General features: G+C 36.8%; 1 protein-coding gene across 2 annotated transcripts in view; it reads left to right on the top strand.

Moving 5' to 3' along the window:
• LOC107283390 (kinesin light chain 1) overlaps positions 1–22,271 on the top strand; it is a 33,412-nt gene extending 11,141 nt beyond the window's left edge. Inside the window, exons 11-16 of one of the 2 annotated variants that reach the window (XM_015811284.1) lie at positions 838–905; positions 2,172–2,280; positions 4,227–4,358; positions 19,366–19,490; positions 20,254–20,311; positions 21,461–22,271. In XM_015811284.1, the coding sequence (XP_015666770.1) occupies positions 838–905; positions 2,172–2,280; positions 4,227–4,358; positions 19,366–19,490; positions 20,254–20,311; positions 21,461–21,538 (570 nt within the window). In that variant the 3' untranslated portion in view covers positions 21,539–22,271. Of the gene's footprint in view, positions 1–837; positions 906–2,171; positions 2,281–4,226; positions 4,386–19,365; positions 19,491–20,253; positions 20,312–21,460 lie in introns of both variants that reach the window. The other variant, XM_015811283.1, reaches the window with a different exon arrangement.
• Positions 22,272–24,574: the final 2,303 nt, after the last annotated feature.

Raw genomic sequence — 24,574 nt, 5'->3', positions numbered from 1 at the left:
AGTTTCTCGACCAACTGTATGAGCAGAAAATATTCTCATCAAACATTTTATATACATTTAATGTTTTATATGAAGAAGCTGAGAGAACTATCTTTAAGTATCAATTTATGTCACACAATTTACTAATTTAAGGGGGGGACTTTTGTTAGGCCATATCTCTGCTCTCAAATGCACTCCTATAATACATGAGCGTAATGATCAAATTCTTTGCCATACCTATTTTTAACTTTGTAGGTCTGTTTTCATCATTGGAATTTTGCTACAAATCAATATTTGTAGTATCTCAGGAAATTTGGGGGAAATTTAAATCCTGCCATACTGACCTCTGAAAAATGGAGAATGCTTTCATACCATTTGGCATTAAGATGCTTAGGAGCTCTTGCTGTGGAGCACTAAGCATATCAGGAAGATGTTCCTTATCTACTTGGTCAAGTCATACTTTAGGAGAACTAACCTGCAGATAACTTTTTTCTTCTTGGGTCAAGATGGAGCCCATCCTTGGGTCATATTTATACTATCAAGCTTGTATGAGTCTATTGACGTGATCCTCAACCTGATTTCTTTCATATGTATCAGATCTCAGTTCCCATAATTGCCCCCCCGTGCTTGCTTTGGATTATGAAAGGTGAAGTCTAGCACAGCAGAAGACTCTAGAAAAGCAAAGACTTCTCCTTATAGTTGGAAAGTTAAGAGGATCCTATATTTCTACCAAGTGTTAAACAAGTGCATTATTGTTTTTATTTTTCCCATGCATGCGGAAAGAGAAACAGAAACGCTCGCTCTTGACTTTGATGATTGTTCTGAGAAATCTTTCCCTGTTGCCAAATTCTCTTCCAGAGTAAACATGGAGAAAACATCCCTTATGCAGAGTACGGTGGCTGGTACAAAGCCTGCAAGGTCAGCAGGTAAGGTGTGGTATTTGCTTATGTTTCTAAACCTTTTATGTTATTCTATTTCTGGTTATAGAGGTTACAGAGTCCTTTGTGAGTTCCACATTTGTTCACCAAAGGAATGTGCAAAGGTGACAAGAAATATGAAGGTGGGGGAAAATATTTATAGGTTCATGAGGATGGGAATGCTGTATATGATTTGTCTGCAAATGCTTGGAGGGGGGAATGACAAAGGGTGCCCAGGAAAGCTGCTTTATTGAGCAGCCTTTGTCCTCACCACAGTCCTTCCCCCTCCCCTTTCAGGTGCTGCCTGTCTGGTATATCCTCTCTGACATGCATGCATGGGTTTAAATCCTGATACAGAGCGGTGGGGGGGAGAAGATGAACTGCTTTGTAAGGCCATTTGAATCAGAATACTGGGTTCAAAAGGAGTGCAAACCCCCCCCCCCCTTAGGATAGACTGCATGCATGTCTACTTCATTCTATTTCATGTCATGCTCTCCTATATTCTACTGACTAGTCATATTAGGAGGGGGTGTTTTTTTAAAATATAGGACTGTTGCTCTCTTATGTATTAAAAAAATAAAAATAAATCATTTGAGATGGAGCTCCTTCCAATTCCCTCCCACACACACCTTCTATGACCTGCCAACAGATCAGATTGTTTGGGCTTTTGTTCATTTTAAAGTCCTGTGACCAAAAATTAAAACAAACTATGACAGCTCTGCTCTATGAATGCCACATGCCTAGTGCCTCTTGCAGCCCAAGCTGAAATGAATGTAGAGGGCAGTGGCCAATACCTAAGCAATGGGGCAGGGTGCCCACAGTAATCTTAAGTGGCCAGTGGGAGCTCAGTAGATCCCATCCTGACCACTTCATGAACCATATCATTGGTAAACTCCCCACAGTAAGGTGGGGATGTGTGGAGTTGTATCATGTCCCTTAAATACAGTTATCATGGTAATTCTTAATTTTTGCAAACCTCAACCTCACATCTTGTTTCCACAGAACAAAATGATTACCTGGGATTGTGCATCAGTTGCAAGGGCGGCTATATGGGTGCAGGAAAAGATACTGCTGTTGTAGTATCCTCACTACATATAGGCTCACATCCATTCTGTATTACATTTTGTCTTCAATGAAAATAGTATAATTGTAGGAGTTCTATGGAGTGGTATATTCATTCATCAAAGATAACTTGGGCTTTAGTGATCAAGTTACTCCAAAGGTAAAGAATGATTGTTAATTTCAGTTTTGCACTTTTTCTTGAATGCTCCTCAGCCCCACAGTGAATACCACTCTGCGGAACCTGGGTGCATTATACAAGCGTCAGGGTAAACTGGAGGCTGCAGAAACTTTAGAAGAGTGTGCGCTACGTTCCAGGAGACAGGTAAGGCCAATTGTGACTCAGAAAACATGCTGGCATTGTGCAAAGTGGAAAACAGGTAGTCTTCCAAATAAAAGTTATTTTATCCTCAACTTAATAGAAATTCCAAAGAAAAGAGAAGTTGCATTTATATGTATAATCTTGAAACAAACGTGGAAATTAGATTAGCCTTAATTGTAGCTACCTTTCAGAGCAGTTGAAAACCACTTTTTCCAAGGAGCACTTGGGGCTTGGGGCCTGCTTTTCTGGATTGATTTTTCTGATAATTCTTTTGTGAATGAAAAAAAAATTATTGAATGTTAGATATTTTATTTGTTTGTTTGTATTCTTATGAAATGTCTTGTGGGAATCCAGCAGGGAGGGAGGGAGAAGGAAGGAGGGAGGGAAGGAAGGAAGGAAGGAAGGAAGGAAGGAAGGAAGGAAGGAAGGAAGGAAGGAAGGAAGGAAGGAAGGCTGAATAATTCAGATTTGAATGGTATCTTGAAAGCATTTTGAAAGATACTGAAGTGCTGGTGAAATTGTCACTGTAAAATGCTATTAGAGATTTCCTTGGTAATGACAGCAATGGTATAATTAAATGTAGTTAGTGTGATTAACTTTGCTTAACTTTGTGCAGTTCTTCTGTTTAGTCAGCAAAAATCACAGAGCATAGACAGAGTTGTCTGCTCAATTTTGTTGTTGTAAGATATAGCCTGCTAACTAGTTTATACTAACATTGACAGAAGCCTTCTTTCTCTCCAAACTTTAAGCAATTTATAATAAATAAGAATAAAAAGTAAAACAAGAATAGCATAAAACACCACAAAATAGGGAATCTTCTAACTCTCATAAACCTAAAAACTGCAGGAACAATTAAGAACTTCAAAATAAAACTCTAAGGTCTTTAGCTCCAAATGCCCAGCAAAATAAGACATCTCTCTATGGTATGAAGAGTCTCGTTGATGCTGTAATGTTATTCTGCTGCAGCTGGTTAGATACTATTCTTCTTCTTGATGGTTACTTCTATATTTTCAGGATATCAGCTAACTTCAATAGATTCCAAGGGGGATTTTCTGAAATGGAATTCTTAATGTGCAAAAAACAGTATTTTCCATTTTTATTTTTTCAAAGCAAAATCTAATTTTTTAAAGCAAATTTCTACACACTGAAGTGATTACCACAATTTCCACACATTAAATTCCTCAATGGATTAAATAGGCTTAGTAAGCATAAATATGTACAAGCTTCACATATAGCCCAAAACTGCCCTTTTTCTTTTTGCTTCATTTTTTTTCTCTCCATGGGAAAAGAAACCTCAGTTAACCCACAATTACCTGCTAATAACTTCCAAAACAAGCCAGGAATCAACTTAATTTTAAACCATGTTTTCCAGTATCCCTTTTTTAGAAGCTATTATTATTTCTCAGTTTTGGATATAACAGTAAATAATGACAACTATAGCTTCTAGTTCACTTTCTTTAAAAAGCAAATGTTAAAACAAGATTGAAGCAGTTATACGCAAGTCCATATAACCTGGATGTACTTTAATCCTTCCTTGTTAAATCGGGATTTAATTCAGCAACATTTCCTTAAAGAATACTAGCCTTTGTTTTGCTGCATAATATTCAATAATCCAGAATGAACTTTCTCTCTTTTTTATTTCCATTCAATCATGTTCAGTTCTCAGCGACTGTCTGTACAAGTCCCTGCAGTTTTCTTGGCAAAGTTTTTTTTAGAAGTAGTTTGCCACTGCCTTCTCCCTCACACTAAGAGAAAGTGACTAGCTATACTCACCCAGCTGGTTTGTGCCTGAGGCAAAACTAGAACTCTTCTGATCTTCTGATTTCTAGTCTTATGCCTTAACCATTACACCAAATTGACTCTCTTTCTTCTCTTGGAACTCTCAAAAAATCTTCTTTGTCTTCATGCCAAAATCATGTCCATGTCTTATTATTGTTTTTCCCTTTCAGGGTATTGACCCCATTAACCAGACTAAAGTGGTGGAAATTCTCAAAGAGGGTGATGGCTCTGAGAGGAGGAGGAGCCGAGACAGCCTGGGGGGCAGCATCAAATACGAGAATACCACAGATGGTAATGAGGAAGTGAGTATGGGCGTGGAATGGAATGGGGTAAGTACAAGTCCACCATCAAGAGCCACCTAATCCAGCCAAGAGAGACAGGGGGCAGTAACTCCCTGAATTCTGTGCTTCTTTGCTGCCCCCTGGCATCTCAGGGAGCTGATAGCCTGTCCTGGCATGCCCATCTTCATTCATTCTTCTGCATGATCTCTGCCCATTCCTCTTATTGCCACTTAGGTAGAATCAGGAAAAATCCTGCCTAGTTTCTCTGTGGTTTTTTTCCAATCATTCAGAATTGCTGAGTATGTAGAAGAAGATGATGACAATGAAAGAACAACAAGCAACTAATCTTAGGCACTTTGATCTTCTGTACTATGGTTTCATAGTAGGGAATGGGGAGGGAAAGTGGAAAAAATGATAGAGATAACTTTACTGTCAGAGAAAGTACTTACAGTTTGGCCTGGATTACAGATAGAGCGATACTTTAAGAAACTGGTGCAGGGGTAGGGACAGCAGTGTTTGTAGATGTGTGCCTGAATGGTTGAAAGGGTGGAATGAATGGGTCAAACTTTATTATTTTTTTCAAAATAGCAAAAGGCTACCCGTATCTTATTCATACACTCATTGATATCTAAGCTATACACATGGAGAAACACTTTTCTGTATTTGTTACAGGAGAACACGTGCTAAAGTAGGTGTCACTATCCTCTACCCTTCTTCTTTGCTGCCCTTTCTAGTGTCATGATTAGCTTGTTTCACTAGAGCAAAATGTTGCAAAACTGAGTAAGGAAGACCATTGAGCTGGCTCAGAATATATCACAAAACGTTTTCATTCCTTGAAAAATGGTTGTCTCACTTCCAGTATTACAACATTACATCCAGTTCATAAATGATAAAGCCAGTTTTTGATAAAAAAAATCAATCTGTATAAAACTAGTTTTTTTAACGAAAAACATATTTTTCTCTCCCCAAAAATTTGTTCTGTCCTTTAAATACAGAGATCGATATTTTGATTAATGTATTTACCATGTATTACCACCTTTGATATATCTGTTTTCTCTAAGCTTTATTTTAAAATAGATTGAGCAGCAAATAATTTGGTCTCAATTAATGGTTGTGGGAGGGTGTGGACCATTCATTATTTCTGTGCTTTGGTCATACTAACAAACACTTGCTTGATTGCTCTTTAACTCTTCACACTCTACTCTACTGATCCCTTATCTGCATGTGCTTCTCCATTCCCCATCTATCATAAACAAATTGCCATGACAGCCAATCAGCATCTAGGTGTCTTGCTGTCTTGATTGTGGATTGTACCCAGAAGGAATACATTAAAAAAAACTTACGATACTTGAAAGAAAACCTGAGCCTCCTAGAATTATGCAAAATAACAATACATGACATTTGAAGGGTACTTTCCAATTAGAATTAAAACCTATATGATATACAATATCCAACTGAATAAACCACTTGCAGTTTTTCCCTTATTCTAAGATCTTGGAAAAACATTTTAAATGCAGGTATATAATACTTTCTTCTTTCAATTCAGTTTTCTGACAAATAGTGTGAGGAAAAGGATGAATTCTAAATATGATAGATAAATAAAATAAAAAATAGAAAGTACATGACAATAACATAAGTATTTGTAAGGCCATAGCTTTTAGTACTTCTCTCCAAAGAACCAGTATTTTATTTGTCCCAGAATATACAAAATATACCATTTGTATATAATATATGCATAACAGTTTTGAACCACTCTCTTCCTTAAATGTTACATTCCTTGAATCTTTGATTAGTGTCCCTTATCTGCCTTAATTAGTGTCATTCATCTTAGTTATTCTATGCTGTAATAAAGAAGGATTATCTGCATCCATCTTGTATAGTTTGCTTTTTCCAGGATTTAGGGTGGACTAAATGAAAAAAGCAAGTAATTTCAGATGGTAATTTCCTTTCTATTTCAATGGTTGTAGTATCCATACTACATCCCATGTTCTTGGTCACTTTATTTGCTGCAGAGGCAAATAAAGTGGATTCTTGTTCCAGGAATCCTCCTCCATTTGAAAGCATATTATTTAGATGAATGCTAGAACATTAGTCAAATAGAAGGGTGGCAGCATCTTATGAAAGTTATCTATGCTATATTATGGCCTGCAACATCTAAAAAGAAATAATAATAATAATAATAATAATAATAATAATAATAATAATAATAATAATAATAATAATAATAATAATAATAATAATAATAATAATAATATTCTTCTTCAAGAAGAATTTTAAAAGTTCCTTCTATGTATTTGCCATATATCTGCTTTTAATCCAATTATATTCAAACCATGTTTAGAAAACCTGGTTTGTTTGGGATTGTTTTTTTTTTTTGAAAGCTTACCAAGATTTTTCACAGAGATGCGAAAACTGCCCAAAAGACATTTGTCACTCTTTCCAGTAATCCCTAAAATGCATTTCTTATCATCACAGTTATAACTGGAATGGCAAAATGCTGAGATCCTATAGCACTGTCCAGTAAATTGAGTATTTCCCAGAATGTTCAGCATCAGAAGTTATAGTGTAGTCATGAGTCAGAGTAGAAAAACAGCTTTCTATCATTACAGCTCAGTACAATTTTCATTATAGGAATTCTTAAACCTGACTTAATTTTCCTATACGTCTGTGATATTTAAAGTATAAAGACATTAGTTTGAACCTCAGGCTGTAGGTTTGAATGTAATCTTTATTTCTCACTTGTTTGTCCTGTCTCTTCCTTGTACAGTTAGATCTACACTCATGAAGCTCTTATATTGGCATCTTATTCTTTTTTCCTATCTGCTTTAAATTTCATTGACATTCTCAGATTTAAAAAATCCCCAGCTAAAACTATTGAATCCTCCCAACCCTTGCCTACATTTTCCAACAGCCTCAGAAGAAGATTTTAATGCATGAAAGTGTAGGGCCCAACTCCCAATGTACTGTATTCAGTAAAATATTCTTAGATAGCTGAAATCTGGAACCAGATAGCTATGAGCTAGGTAAAACAATATAATAACAATTTAATATTATCCATTTCATGTATGTAAAAAGCTCCTTTTGCCCTACTCTGACAGCTTACCCCACATGAAAGATCCTATTATGCTTAATTAAGTTGCCATTTGCCAAGAAGCAAACTGTTATGTACTACTGCCAGTTTACCATCTCCAGCTTCATTCTGTTAATGGATACTTGTTATTCATCTTTTTTTCCTGTTTTGCTTTGTTTGGGAGTAGGATGTTCTTTCAGGAAGAAGAAAGCAAGTCTTACAACCTACAAATTGGCCCACAGTGGCTAGGAGAAAGGTTATGTTTGTATTGCTAAAGTTATCTGCTAAGTTTATACATTTTATGTATAAATATATACATAAAAATAAGCAGAACGTAAAGGAGGGAAAGAAATACATTCTGTGATCTTAACCATTAAGCATTTATGTTAATAACCAGCTTTTCATGCGCTGCATTTTCCCAGTTTTCATGTATGTTTGAATTGAAATGTTAGCATACAGTGATTTCTCAGGACCTTGGATTGGAACTGCAACAGTGGGAAATAATTGTCTCCCAGTAACTGTTCTGGAAGATTATTTTTATTTAGGAAATAATTCCAAAGGAAAAATGTTAATTAACATTCTTCTGTGCTGTATTTTCATTTTGAATATGGGAACCCACCCAACTCACATTTCACTAGCATTTTAAGGTGACCTCAATCTGGATTGTACTATTTTTGAGAACTAACTTAAGGCATACTCTACACATGAATCAAGACTATGTAGGTTGCTGGTGTAAAGGGATCTTCTTTTCATTGCTCTGCATGATTTTTCTCTTCCTCCTGGCATTTGAAAGTCTAATTCTACCATTTTTGGTAGAATTTTTGTTGTCTGAAACAGCATCATGCTTTTTCATAATGCTGCTTGTGTAGAGTATGCCTGGGGTTCTTTTCCTAGCTTGAATACAATTTTTTTAATGCCAAATTATCCATTTTAGTTGCCGAGATTGTGAAGATGGGTTCTTTTCTGAGAAATACATTTTATCCTTTTATTATTTGCCACTAATTTTCTTTCTTTTCTACCTGTTCCACACCATATTAGATTGGTTGAAGGGACCATGGAATAAATGAGTCTTCCCTTACATGGCCATGCTGTGCATTGGACCTTGTAATTAAATAGGTCTAATTCTTTCCCCAAAATTGTGCTGGTCAAATAGTGGTGTTTCTACCCAAAAGCACGACTAAGCAAAGTTTGTATTTTGAAATTTTCAAAGCATTTTTCACATTAGCTGAAGGGATTTGTTAAGATCTCCTATACGACTTTTCTACCCTGCCATAATTCTTTGACCTCCTTGTCTATATAGCTCTATTCCCTTGCTGACACTCTTCAGGATACTATGCGTCCTCACCATGGCCTTGTACATTGTGTCTTTCTCCTCTCTGTGCACTAGGCTTAAATGCCTCCTGAGGCTTGTCCCCCCTCCCTTCCAACACAATCACCTGGATGCTTGTGCAGCTTCTTTCGACTTTTTCTTCCAAATCATTCCCCTCCTTCCACTGTTCCTGCTTTCCTCGGCAAGGAGTCCACACCTGTCCCCAACCAACCTTCCATCCAAAGTGAGCACCAAGGAACACAGCAGAGGAACACTGGCTGCACACGGCTCTACTACAGCAACAATCAGCAAGAGAACAGGAAGAAACTCTACAAGGTTGCCTCTCCCCACTTCCTTTGTCTGCCAGAACAGGACTTTTCCAGGATTCCCTGTGGCTTCCTTTGTTCTCTTTCCTGTACCTTAACCAGTGGGGAAGAGGTTGATGTTTGAGAATGACTTGTTCCCTACTCTGGTGACACTACATTGGCAATTGCCCATCTTCCTATTCCCTGCCTTCCCATTTTGCTGCCTTCATTTGAACAATATGCCCCTTCCTGATCTTTCATGCTGCTTCCATTTTCTTTCTCTTGCTTCCATGGCATAAAGTACAGAATTAAGAGATAGAAACAAACAGCCTAATATCTTTCCCCCAACTCCCATCTTTAAATTGTACGCAAGGACAAATGGGCTGAATAAATCATGCTCTTAACTGATGGCAAAATGTTTTGAATGCCCACTGCTGCTATTGTACGAGCCTGGTTTCCACCTTAAGCAGTATTTAAATCCAGAGATCCATAAAGAAAGATAGAGAAACAGCTCATCTGTATCCTCTAATATCTGAGGCCCTTTAGCTTCAAGATGTAAAAGGATTAGAGACAAAAGCTTGAGCTGTGCCTTCTCTCTAAAGTCTTGCTTTCACAGAAATGAAAATAGGCATTAGAAACAGCAGAAGGTGGCATTCAGAGAGCTAACGTTAAATCTTTGACTGATTAGTCCCAGTTTGCACTTGCTTTGCCTGTTACACTTCAGAATGCTAGCATTTCACAAGAAAATGCTTCTCTAATATGACAACCTTGGGAATATTTTTCTCCCACAGTTCCTCTCTCATAGAAGGAATAGTAATTGCTGAAAAAGATGGCCAGACTGCCACCATTCTGCCCACAGAGCAAGAGGGGTGGGATTAGTTGATGGAGTTTCATCTCCAAATTTATTGTCATTAATGTAAATTTTTAACAATGCATTGCATGTGTGGTCCCAGCCAAATGCCACAAAGCAAGCACATAGAAGATTGGTGTGTTAAATGGTAACGTGGCACTATTAGCTACCGCTTATTTAGAAGCATGTCAAGTGAGCAGAAAAGAAAGTAGGAATTTGCACGCCCTGTAAGAGAATGATGAAGCAAGGAGTCTTGCATGCAAGAACAAGGAGCAGAGACAATAGAAGGCAGAAGTTTTAAAGTGGGAATAAGTTGGCCCGTTGAGGTTGAGCTCTGGAGGAATTTCACAGAGGAAGAAAGGCTCTAGTAGAAATGGATTTTCAGTAGACAGTGCCTTCCTGTTTGCATTTTTTAAAAAATAAATCAACTACATTTAATCCTGTTTCCTCCCACATGCCTAGGATTACCACCCTGGTAGAAGTTGTTTTTGAATGGATGAGCATGTTGACATATAGTGAGTTAAGATAGGGGTGCTGGGCAGGGAAAAAAAAGGCTGATTACCTCAGGAATTAGGCTATAATATTTTTATAGGGTGAGGATATGACTCCCAACATTCAGACAGGATACACTGACCTAAAATTATTGAGAAAGGGAGAAAAAACTGACGATATTCCAATCCGAACAAAGCAGTAACGTGTTCTATATAGCAAAATAGGAAAGCAAATCTGGGGCTATATTGAAAGAAGCCTTCTCTTTCACCCAGAGAAAACTAGATGTTAAGATTTTTAGGCTAGGAATCTAGTTTCTAAGATAGTTTATTAGTGCTAAATATGTGGTGGGTTGTTTTTTTTTTCATTTCTAAGGGATAGCCTGATGCTTTAATCCATCTCCAGGGCAAGCATATCTGAGAGAAAACTTTTTTCAGCCTATCTGCTGATCATTGTTTTAGGCTGTGTGCATGTGATAGGGGAGGGGGTTAATGTAGGTTAATATCTTTGTGAATATAGCTGGTTTCTAAAAGTAAGAAAATATTAGCTAAGTTTACAAATTAGGCTAGGCATTAGATAAGACAGTTTTTGAAGCTATGAGTGGAACTGAATGGAACTGAATAATAAAAAGTATGGCATGATTATTTTGTATGGCTTTTTGAAGTACCCATGCCTGCCTCCTGCTGAAGGAGCAACAAACCAGATCATTAATTCAATCAACCCAGGAGGGTTGTACTCAGGTGGAGTTTTGCCACAGGGCAATTTGAAAAAAAAAATTATGTAGCTCCTTTTGGAAGTCTTGTGCAGCTGTGGTAAACCTTTGCTTTTGGCTATGTGCTTCAGGAAAGGATGTTCAAGTATACCTGAATCAGGGCAGCTTCTGTCTTACCCTGTGGTTGAGGTGGGCAATATTTGTGATCTGTTGCTAAAAATCCTCCCCTACTTTCACTGGCTGTTATGACTCTGCCTTGCCCAAGAAGGTGTCTGATGTTCCAATGAAGAAGCCCCTGGAGGTGAACCCACATGCTGTTCTTGCATCTTCCTCATAAAATGCGACCAGCTCTCATTCCCGCTCGATTTTCTGTGTTGCAATGGGCTATCTACAAGTCTTTTTATCGCACTGTTTAGCGGGGCTGAAATTCTGTGTTCTACTCTCTGTCTTTGAGACCGACACGGTACTTTCCTTGTCACTGTGTACTCATTTACCTCTGATTAAAGGCAGAAGGACCCGAACCTTTGCTTCCTTGTGCCTCTTTTCCATACGCTGTCTTTGTTTTTTGTTTTTGTTTTTAAAAAAGAAAACAATATATTTTCATCAAACACAAATATTTACATTACTATACACCACAAATAATCTGGCTGTTTTCCTTTTTTGCTCACTAGAGAGATCAGAAAACAGGTGTGTTTGTATTTAAAATATGAATGCTTTGTATGGCAATGGCGCAGAGAGATGAACCTCCCTTAGAAGAGAGTCATTACTTATATAGAGTAGTCTTGAATTTAATAACTCTGTAAAACTGAAAGGAAAAACAGAAATTTTAAAAAGATGTGTTTTTTGAAAGCAGAAAGTTTTTTGTGCAGGATGTTTTTAGGGTCTGAGATTCTAGTCTTCTAGGAGAAAATGCTGCTGAACAGAACTTCAAGAGACAATAACACAAATCACGTCCCCTTTTCTACATATCCATCTTGCCTTCCTGAAGTGCAGACATGTTGGCCTTTTGAGTTCTCAGATACTTAGGTAATCTGTGATTCTGCTTGCCGCGTTTTATGGGAGTTTATATCCAATACATTTGGAGAGTATCAGATTCAGGAAGTTGATTATATTGTATCCCCAAACTTATAGAACTTCTTGTTCTGCTTCTTTCCACAGCAAACAAAATCCACCTAATCTTTATAATTAAGAGATCTGTATGTAAAAGACAGATACATCTTTTTCTTGCAAAATGTCAGATTTTTTCTAAAATGTAAACTGCAGTTTTCTATAAACCTGAAGTGTGTTACGGTCAAGTTAAACACAAATGGTGGAAAACTAGAGCAAGTAGATGAAGTTTTACACTTTGTTATAATTGTTATTAAAAATGGGACAATAAGTGAAGAAATTTTAAGACATGTGAATACATTTAGAAGAGTAGTAGGTAGTGTGTAGTCTGTTGCAAGGAATGAAGGTTTGCTGAAAAAAGCAAAAACAATTGCAAATAAGATAACTTATTGCAAATAAGATAACTTCATTTTGTGGAAGTGAATTAGCTATGTTAGGAGAAACCTATGAGTTGAATATAGTAGAGACAGCTTTACAACATGGGTGCTGTAAAACAAGAAAAGCTTCTGTCTCTGAATGCTGAATGAAAGTGGATTCACTTTCTCAACAGTGAAAAACCAGTATGAAAGTAGTATGTTGAGATGGTTCAGTCGTTCACGTAGATAATGAGTACTGAGTTACAAATGAAATATATGAAGGAAGTGAACCAAGAGAAAAGGGTAGTCCGAGGAATTGGTGATTGTATGGCATTGATATTTTTTTTTAAGTGCCACCCAACTCCAGAATGATTCTGAGATCCTGAAAAAGAGGGAGATGAGAATTTTAATGAATAAAAGATAGTACAGGAATTGGTATATTAATGTGATGGAACAAGGATAGTTTGCAAAGATGGGAACAGTATGGAAAAGCATAGTAGATACTGTTTCTATAAACAAGTTTGAATTGTGTTTCATTTTCAAATGTTTTTTCCTTTGGCATCCTATTTCTTAACTCCTTTTTTGCACTCTACACAATACAGGTAGTCCTCAAGTTATAACAATTGAGCCCAACATTTCTGTTGCTAAGTGAGACATTTGTTAAGTGTGTTTTGCCCTATTTTATGACCCTTCTTGCCACAGTTGTTAAGTGAATCACTGCAGTTGTTAAGTTAGTCACAGGGTTGTTAAGCAAATCTGGTTCCCCATTAACTTTGCTTGTCAGAAGTTTGCAAAAGATGATCACATGACCCCAGGTCACTGCAACTGTCATAAACATGAGTCAGTTGCCAAGCATTTGAATTATGATCATGTGACCATGAGGATGCTGCAATAGTCATAAATGTGAAAAACTGTCATAAGTCACTTTTTCCAGTGCCGTTGTAACCTTGAATGGTCATTAAACAAACTATTGTAAGTCAAGAACTATCTGTATTGCATACTCTAAAAGGAATAGTGTGATTGGTTTGTATGATGTACATATGTGTGCATACTTATTTATTAAATGGTAACTATAGCAGTCACCAGTAGAAATAATATAACTGTGTTAAGATTCATTGTAGCGGTCTGTTGTAGTAAATTTCAAGCAATCACCTAATTGTATGAGAGGAATTTTAAGCATTCATCTAATGCAGCGGTTCTCAACCTATGGGTCGCGACCCCATTTGGGGTCGATTGACCATTTCACGGGGGTCGCCAAGCAAGGCTGTCCGCCATTTTTTTTCCCCTTTTCCGGCGGGTGCCTTACCTCCCTTGGGCTGGGCCAGCTGGTGGTCGGCCTGCTCCGTCTCTGCCGCTTGCCAGCTACGCCTTGGCCGGCGCAGGGGGCGGAACCACGCATGCGCGGCACTCCCGGGCAGGGAAAGTCCTCGACTTACGACCGGTTGGGTGGTCCTCGACTTACGACCGGTTCAGTCCTCGACTTACGACCGGTTTAGTCCTCGACTTACGACCGGTTGGGGTCGCGGCATTAAAAAGGTTGAGAACCACTGATCTAATGGTATCAAGCAAGGAGAGGAGTTTATCATGCATTTGCAATCACTTAAGTGAGCCTTCTTTGGTGTGGTTGCTTCATGGAATATACTATTATAATCACCAACATATTTGGCAATTTTGATTGAGGATTTGGGATATGTAGTAACACATCTGAAGAATATTAAGTTGGGAAGGTTGTCCTTGACCTATTTTGTGTGAACCACAGCTTTTAATTTGCCAATGTGCTTCAGAACTGATCTACATCTTATTTTAGGAATATAATAGCTATATAACAACAGGTTGCCTTTGCCTTTACTTCCACAATCACTTTAGACCACAAGTCACTGCAGTTCTATCAGAGTTGCTAAAAATATTCAAAAACACAATTGTATTTTTATCAAGCAATACACATCACTACCTAAGGTCACATATATAATCTTTGTGTGATGATTAGTGTTGGAAACAAGCTGACAAGATCAAAACACATGCTATTTTCCATGACTGTTTCCTTCACAGTCTTATTTCGAAACAAGTGTGTTGCCTGTGAAAGCTGCACTTAGGTTAATTTTATTAAGAGAGTGGGCAAGGCTTCAGAAGTGTCTTACTCTGAATAAAGCATTTGTCCCATGCAGTAAAGTATCTTGCTTTTTCCTTAAGAGTCCTACTTGCCAAAATGATTATGTCTAGATATGTACAAACTGTACTGTCATTCTGATATATTAAGAACACCATCTACTTCAACTGCGGAGGATGAAATCAGTTCAAATAAAAGTGAATCCTATATTTTTTTTGTCCTACAACAAATACCCCCTTTCATTATCTGTTCTGTTGAATAAGTCTTGGTGTACATTTTTTTTTGAGGGGTTCAAGGCAGTTTTTGACTCCTGGTGACTACATGGGTTTTCAGCAGTGGTTTGCCATTGTGTCCTTCCTAGGACACAGAGAGACTGGTCCAAGGTCACCCAGCTGGCTTTGTGCCTAAGGCAGACTAGAACTCACAATCTCCTGGTACCTAGCCTACTATACCAAATTGGCTTTCTATATTTGTATGCATACTGGCAGCAAAATGAAAAAAAAAAATATTCCATGACAGGTAAAACAGTAAAGATAGCCTAAAAATGAACCTTGATTTACAGGGATCATATGAACACGTTGTTATGTAGAAATCATTTTCTTAGCACCTTTTTTTTCTCTATGATGCCCCTTTGCAGCCCAAACAAAGGAGAACATTTAGAAATCAGTCTTTTGACACCTAGAAGTCATTACTCAGACTATATCCCGTAAGGTTACTGCTCATTTCTATAGAACATTTCCCCAATTATTGTAAAATGCCTGTTCCAACAGAAACAACCCAATATTTTCAGAAGAAAAGGATTTTCACAACTCCAATTTTTGTTTCATATGTCTGCGCACTGGAATATAAAAATATAAAACATATCCTACCCTTCAAAGCAGTAAGAACCACTAATATTTTTAAAAGATGCATAGTTGATGTGACATACTGAACCTGCTCTAAAATGTGGAAATTTATTTGTCTAATTTATACAGCTACCCATTGCACAAAACACATGGCTCTGGATGGTGTACAAAAAATATTTGAATTCTTCCAATACAATAAATTGTTCAGGAATAAAGACCTCATCTAAACCACAAACATGTAGCTTAGCTTATGATATAACTAATTAGTTATATAGCCAGGACTTTGCTTCACCGAAGTATCAACATTTAGCCAGGAATAGTTATTTTGTATTGAATGCATTAGGTAGCAAATGTGTCTTACTGTATAAACTGGATGGAATATCTATAAAGATCTTTTCTTCATATAAACACCTCTCCAAGCACAAACTATAATTCTGCATAACTGATATTTGTTAAGTGGCATGTACTGCAAAAATTCAAGTAACAGGATGCATTCTTAGATGAAACAACAGATTAAATAGATTCCACTGTCATTGTGAATTTCATGGCCAAATTATTCACTGGGCGAAACCTTGGTTGGCTGAATAAACCATGGACTTGGGACTAGGCTCACATATTTAGACATTCACAGCTGCTGTTGCTGCTGTAATTCCAACAGGATCCAATGTGAGCCAGGCAACTTGGATCCACCAGGGTAGATTCCTACCAGAACAGTAGCCATTTGTAATTTGGTGCTTTTCCCATATTCTAGACTATTAGAATAATCATATGTTGGAACTGTATTAAATTGAAAAGATTCAAGTCTTCTGGGCAATAATAACCACAGTCTGGTCTAATGGTTAAAGCATTAAAGTATACCGGCAGTGTGCAGCACCACCCAAAAAAGCTAATACAATCCTGGGTTGTATAAACAGAAGCATATAATCAAGATCACGCAAAGTATTAATACCACTTTATAAAACCCTAGTAAGACTACACCTGGAATATTGCAACCAGTTTTGATCACCATACTACAAAAAAGATGTTGAGACATTGGAAAAAGTTCAGAGAAGAGCAACTAAGATGATCAAAGGCCTGGGGACTAAAACATATGAAGAACGGCTGCAGGACTTGGGTTTGGTTAGTCTAAAGAAAAGAAGAAATAGGGGTGACATGATAGCAGTATTCTAGTATTTGAAGGGCTGCCACAAAGAAGAGGGGGGGTCAAATTATTCTCCAAGGCACCAGAGGGCAGGACAAGAAACAATGGTTGGAAACTAAGCAGAGAAGCAATCTGGAATTAAGGAGAAACTTCCTAACAGTGAGGACAATTAACCAGTGGAACAGCTTGCCTTCACAAATTGTGAGTGCTCCATTACTGAAGGTTTTTAAGCAGAGACTAGACAGTCACTTATCTGAAATGGTATAGGTTCTCCTCTCTCTCTCTCTCTCTCTCTCTCTCTCTCTCTCTCTCTCTCTCTTCTTTCATCCCAACTCACCTCACAAAGTTGTTATGGCGAAAAGGGGAGGAGGAAGGAGTATTAGTTGTTTTACCACCTTGATTTACTAATAAACATAGCAACAATGGGATTTTAAAAACTGAAATAGATTATTATTGATGCCCCATCATCCCCATGTAAGCCTACTGGAGTCCAAATGGCCTTCACATTGAAATTGCCCCCAGCTTCTTACATGTATTAACTCTTGCATTGTATACTGCTGAGCACACACTGGTCACAGGGAATCACTGGCCTTTTAGATGTTGAACTACAACTCTCAGCATTCCTTGATTCATACCATAGTATGACATGGGTTTGAGTTCTAGAATCTAAAAACAAAAGATTATGTGAAACCAATGATCTCTTACATCAACCTATAATATAACATAGTTCTCCAAAGTTTCAGCCAATGATCATGAATTTGTTTTTTTCAGCATTGAGAACACAGTTTAAAAAGGTTAACTGTAAAACAGTGTTTCTCAACCTTGACAATTTTAAGGCATGTGGACTTCAACTCCCAGAATTCCACAGCCAGCATTGCTGGCTGTGGAATTCTGGGAGTTGAAGTGCACATGCCTTAAAATTGTCAAGGTTGGGAAACACTGCTGTAAAAGAATAGTGGCCTAAGTGTATCTCCAGCTCATAGCCTTCTGTGTAATCAAGACAAACACCAAGAACAGGACTGATGTGGCATGTTTACTTTTTAAAAATCGAGAGAAATTTGTTTTAGAAGCATTTCCCTTCCCCTGGTATTCTGGAAGGAGATAGTGTATATACAGAAGAATCTCTTCATCCTGAGCAGAGGATTTTATTTTGAGAAGACTTACTATTTTCACTTCAGGACTTGGCAGTTGTGGTTAATTTAGCTTAATAAGGGTGCAATATTAGAATTAAAGAAGACAAATTCTCTTCATAACACAGAAGTGGACTGTCTTATGGGTACACAGCATTTTGAAAGCATGTGTCCTTTGTATTTGTGTTTTCACAAATATGTCTACCATAAATATCTATCTAGGAAAAGCTAGCAAGTGAATGTGCTCCCCTTCTCTCTTATCCTGTCCTCCATGCTTCTTATCGCAGAGTTTATATTTTATTTTTGTCTGGAGTAGAATCATGCATACTGATTTTTTACTGTCCTGGAAAGAATTACCTATATGTGTTCAGAGGCAGTCTTGGAAATAAAGTTGAAGCTGAAAGCCTATGTTTTGCATCTTTTAACTCTTAATTTTAATTAAAAATAAAATGGGATCAGGAACGTCATAGACACCAAGGAGAAATCCATATACTGTACATATTGGTATTCACAGAAATGAGATTGCCTATTCTTGATGTGAGGTGTAAGGAATCTCTTGGGAAAAAATAGAAACTTCATGTTTTCTCAGTTGGAAATCTAATTAGTATATCTAAACATCTTAGAATACTTCCTGTCTTTTTCACTACAAGATATATGTTCAACCTTCATGAAACCACAGAGAAAAAGACAAACAAAATGTATAGTATATGATATAGAAAAATAATACAAAAATATAGTATATGATGTAGAAAAGTAATATAAAGCGAAAACTGTTGGAACTGACAAAATCTAATTTGGCATCCTATTTCTTAATATTCCTGGTTAGCTATACTAAGTAAGATTTGGGCATGAACCCAATGGTTTCCTCCTAATGTTGCCCAATGAGAGCAATATGCAACATAATGACTCATAGCAGCCTTATTCTCTGGTAAATCCCTTTGAAACCCACTTAAGATAGCATATTGTTTTTGTATGAAGTGTTGAAATATTTTGTATCAGCAATTAGATGCCAGCAAAACAAAACAAAAAACTAATAACTGAACTAGAGATACAGGGGTTTTTTTTTAATAACTTGGAGCAAATAAGTTCCCAGATTTTTTTTTTTAATTAAGTAGTTGTGACTAAAGAAAAGACCACAGAGACCTAAATTAGACCTGTGATTTCAGTTAAAATTTGCTGGCTGTAGCATCTCACTAGGAATCTGGATGAATTGTATTATTTCAGGTTATTGGAAAAAATCACATTTTAAAAAATCTAATCTTCAAAAGAAAGAAAACAATTCCAACACAAAGCAGGAGAAAAACAGGATTGCACGCTTTCGCTATTGGTTTTGAGTGGAGGGATTTTTTTTAATGGGGAAGTGCATTTCCTACTTAAATACCTGGTATAATCATGCTTTACAGTGTATAAACTAATTTAGAGTTTAATGAAACTGAGATGTATACCTGTATTTGTTTGGTAGTATTGCTTTCTATTTTTATTTTTTTTAAAAAAAGCTAAATTTTCAGAATATTGCTGTTATTACAGTCTAACCTGGAATTCTATATTCTGGAATACCAAGACTTAATCCACTATATCTCTTGTCATATTTTTATCTTCCTTTCCAGGATGGTACTGGTGCTCTTCAACGCACTGGTTCACTAGGAAAGATTCGAGATGTGCTAAGAAGAAGCAGTGAAATTCTGGTCAAGAAACTTCAAGGGAATGGCCCATTAGAGCCACGTAGTACAAAGTAGGAGGCACTTCTTGGGCTCATATATATTTGTTGCCTGTCAGACCTGCCCCTTTCCTTACCATAGACTGCATAACTCATTGATCATCTTTAATTGGCAATAAAAACAATTTTAGTTTCTACTTAATGTATTTGTGTGACACATAATCTAACAATTCTGGATGGCCTGTATGGTAGGCTGACTGCAGTGCTTTAACTTTTATGCTGTACTAGAACATTTTAAGCAAGGATACATTTCTGCGACTTCACAATGTGTCCTTGCTTAAAAACATGACATGATGAGACTATGAGCCATGTAGTCTAATGATTTTTTACAATGGTGATACCATTCTATAGAAAATGGCATCACCATTCTTAGTTCTCATTTGCCATTGTTTACGGTATCTTTTCCATTCTTATATTCTTTTGATGAATTAAATTACAATACTTCCACCATCATGATTATCCCAGCATGTCTGTCTATTGAGAAGATCATATTTGTCTAAGTCTTTTCTGATAAGATGCTAGCTTCTAAATCACCATATATTCATTCATTTCAAGTATTAATAAAGATACAATTCCAAATTTTTATTGATACAATCAAGAAATGAATTTTCAGCTTTAGACATGTAGTCTTGAATATTCTCTTCTGTTTTTTCCCCCTTAACTAAAACAGAAGTTTTAGTTTTGAGTTTTTGTTTATTTAATATTAATCTGGATCAAAGCAAAAGTAAATCTGGAGACAGCGCAGTAAAAATAGATTTCTTTCTCCCTACTTTATTAGCATGAAACGAGCTGTTTCGTTAAACTACCTGAATAAATCCAGTGAGGATACTTTCCAGGTAAGAGCATTATTTGCCTTATTCCCAAAATAGTAATAACAATTAATGAATACTTTTTGCATTACTGTCCTGCTAACCCCAGAATGAGAAGGAATAGGGAAGAAAATGAATATACAAGTGAGATATGTTCAGTTAGGGGTTGGATGTGTTTTTTAGTCGTGAACATTTCTTCGTATTATTTTGTTTGATGCTCCCCTTTTCCAGATACAATTACAAAATGAGTGAAATATTGGACAAATTTCCAAGTGATTGTTTCTGAGATGATAATCATACCGGTAATAGCTTGAAAAACTGCCACCCTCCTCTTCAAAAGAGCTATTGTATTCTGGATTAGGCAAGGATATGGCATAATGCTAGAGGAATATGTAAAATAAAGCATAGGGAATGAAGTATGCATACATAAGACAGGGAAGGAGGAGAAAGGAACTTGTCTCAAATATTCATATCTTTTGTTCAAATCTTTTCAAATCCTTTCTGGTTTATTGCAACATGGTTTATATGGGGCTGCTGTTGAAGATCATTCAGAAATGTTGTGGAACAGTTTTGAGTATGCTTCATGCAGGTATACCCTTGCTGTTTCGTTATCGTTTTTAAAGCCCTGAATGATACAGGACCAAATTATTTGCAAGACCATCTCCCACTAGAGTAGCTGTGCTCCAGGTCTTTCCCCTTAAATGTTGCCATGTAGGGGGATCTAGGCAATGCACCTTCTTTATTACCTGTCCTTTGGAACACCCTCTCCTGAGATCTGGCAGATCCCTACTCTCCCAACTTTCTGAAAAACTTAAAAGACTTGGTTTTTCTCCAGATGTGTGAGGTTAGACCCGGAAACATTCCTTGTGGATATGTGGGCACTGGGAGGTTTTAGGGTTTTTTTTTCTACCATTTTTAATTGTTTTTTACTGTTGACAGCCACCTAGCATTATGTTTTGTAAGATGAGTGATGATTTGGGATGATATGACATTTAATTGTGGAGGCAAAGGTTTTTTTTCCTTTACCATCTTTGTGAAATCCAGGATTTACAGTCTAATCTAATATTTGTTGGATATAAATGTGAGCATACATTAGATCAGTTTTAATGCACGCTGGGAGACAGACTTGTGTCGACTGGCAGATTCAAATTCATAAAAAGAGGATTTGTTTTTCAGGCTTCTCAACATCTTCGAGCTGAGAGTAGAGGCTTCAGTGCAAGTAGCGTGGATCTTTCCTCTCGCACCTCTAACTGAGTCTACCCATGTTGCCATCTCAAATATTACCCGCTTCTCTTATTATTTGGATATTTCAGTTGCAACCTCTTCTCGAGTCACCAGCTCTCACCATGGATGGTACTAACCAAGGTGGAGCTACTGCCAGATGAGATAAGGAAACTCTCTTTAGTGATTTGTCATGGACTTTGCACCCGGGCTGAATGCACTTTCCAAGTTGTGTTTTGATGATTGCACAGAATGTGCTCCAAGAGCTCTTACATGAAGTATTGGCTCTCTGAAGTGCAAAGACATAGCTCTCCCTTAAGAAGAGCTACATTTCCACTACACAGTACTGCTGGGAGAAGTACATCTCCAGCTGGGTTCTCATGCTGACTTATTCCTTCAGTGCCTACCTCTAGGCTTGACTTTGATAGGATTTAGTTGAATTTATTCTTGCACTCTAACAGCCCTTATCTTCATCCTGCAGCCTTTTATGATGAATACCTTTCCAGTTGCTCCAAAACTTCTGAAGCAGGAAGAAGTTGACTAGTTCAGTTTTGTGGGAAATTATTTTACATAAGGGATAAAGTCAAAGTATGAAGAGGCATGTAGATTTTACAGAGGCTAAATATATGTTCACTTTCTACAAGCTTTGTCTGCATCTTGACTCATCAGTGGTGTCTGTCTTCAAATGAACAACGGTAGTACAAAGCAATGGGCATATGTTACCCTTGATTTACTTCTGATTGTTGTTGTGTTAATTTAATAAAATGATCACAAGAAACAAACTTGCCAAATGTTTTCATTTCATTTGTCTTGGATTTCTATCTTCACTGAATAACAGTTATGGCAATAAAAAAGAGAAAGAGCAGTATTGAGCACACAAAAACTGTCATAATTATTGCACAGAAAAGTGGAGGCACATTACCATTTTCTTAAGGAGAAGAGCAAGAATAAACATCTGTACTGTTGAACACAAGTCATAATTATACCAATATGAGAGGGTGACTTTTGGCCAGTCACTCTCTCAGCGCAACCCACCTCATAGGAATGTGGTGGGGAAAACAGGATGCAAGATTATGAGGCATGTTTGCTGCCTTGATTTTACCAAAACACATATTTAAAAGGTAAAATACAAATTAACAACAACCCATCTGGCTGACTGTGACCAACCATAATAATGACTCTGCATTGACAAAAATTTCATCTGTCAATTATAAAAGGCTACTCTGTGTATGCATTACACCAAGACAGTATTGGGGAAGAACTTGATGCAAATGAAAGCCAATATCAGCTAAAAGATGAGCAGCTATGATTTCATATTTTTGCATATATAATGATGATGATGATGATGATGATCTGAAACTTTATGGAAAATCAGAAATAGAAATCCAATCATTGACAAATACCGTAAGAATTTTGAACACAGATATAGCAATGAAATTTATTGTAGAAAGACATGCTACAGTAATAATAAGTCACGGTAAAATCATGAATTGTAATAGAATTTAAATGCCAAATGGCCAAACCATCAGGAGCCATCATGTTAAAGCCTATAAGTATCTGGGCATTTTACAATTGGATAACAGCAAGGATAGACAAGTTAAAATGTGATTAATAAACAATACATCCAAAAAGTGAGAAAACTGCTAAAGATAAAATTGAACAGTGAAAACACTATCAATGCCATAATACCAGGGCCATACCTGTGATATGATACCTTGCTGGAATTATTAATTAGACAGAAGCTGAGCTGGACAATTTGGACTGAAATCAAGAAAGCTAATGACTATTCAGTGTACATTATATCCTCGCAGTGATATTGATAGATTATACTTGCCCTGCAGAAATAGAAGCAGAAGTTTACTTCAAGTCAAACTGTCAAAGAATAAATGCATGCATTGGCTGACTACATAAAAACAGCCAAGAACAAGCACTGATGCAAGTTAAAATTGGAATTTACTTAAAGTGCAGGAAACAAAATATAAATATTGTAATAATGTAACAAAAATATAGATTGCTGGCTAGGAAAAGCATTACATGTCAATTTGCACATATAATTGATGTGGCAATACCAAGGGATAGTAGAATAGAAGACAAAGAATTGGACAAGATCACAAAGTATCAAGCACCTGAAAATCAAAGCTGAAAGTCAATGACATAAACCAGCTGTAGTGATCCTAATAGTTATTGGCTCACTGGGTGCCGTATCAAAAGAACTTGGACAGCACTTAGAAAATCTGTGCTGACAAACTTTTCATCTGTCAATTACAAAAGGCCATATACTATGTTGATATATTACAACATCCTAGATTCTTGGGAAGAACTTAATGCGTATAAAGGCTAACACTATTTAAAGAACTTGCAGCTGTGGTTTCACATTGTTGAATATATAAAATTAATAATGCTCACCCTGGCTAAAGCTAGCTTATATAAGTCATAAAAATGTAAATGATTAGTAGGTGGCAGCAATGAGTTAGGGTTTTCTCTACCATTTTGTGCCATTGGCAGTTAACTGAATTTTTGCAATCCAGACATAGGTTAAATTGGTTAACCAATTTTAAAATGTGGTCGTGATTCATTGTTAGTTTTATAAGGAGACTAATGCAAATTACAGTAATGATTTGGGCCAGAACTTTGGGCCTTGCTTACTGCCAAAGAATACTACTGTATGCAGTTACAGTATTGAGACAGGTCTTACTTTGCAATAGTTTGCTGAGTTGTGATAAGAAAAGTCCCTACAACCAAAAGTGAGGTTAGGCATTACTGTTTAACAATTAGATACCGATCAGGTGTTATCAACTGTTTTTTTATCCAGTTACAATAAAATAGAAAATAGGGAAAGCACCACTATCTAAGCAGTTAACTTTTTTGTAGGATATGGGTAAGGTTTTGGCGACCAAAGTCCTTTTATGGACGACAGATCCATTTGATTTTACTGTTTGTTTTTGAAGTATCGAAAAGCACCCTCTGGGAATTATATGAGATGATCCATTAAAAAAAAACCATTAGTCTTTTTTGCCCCTTAACTTTATAGTTTAGATTTTATGCTTATTTGAAAACACTGTATTGTAA

This window comes from Protobothrops mucrosquamatus, unplaced genomic scaffold, assembly GCF_001527695.2.
Source record: "Protobothrops mucrosquamatus isolate PMUCROS unplaced genomic scaffold, P.Mucros_1.0 scaffold36, whole genome shotgun sequence".
Taxonomy (NCBI): Eukaryota; Metazoa; Chordata; class Lepidosauria; order Squamata; family Viperidae; genus Protobothrops; species Protobothrops mucrosquamatus.
Note: the sequence above shows the minus strand (reverse complement) of the source record. Positions and strands in the feature narration are given on the sequence as shown.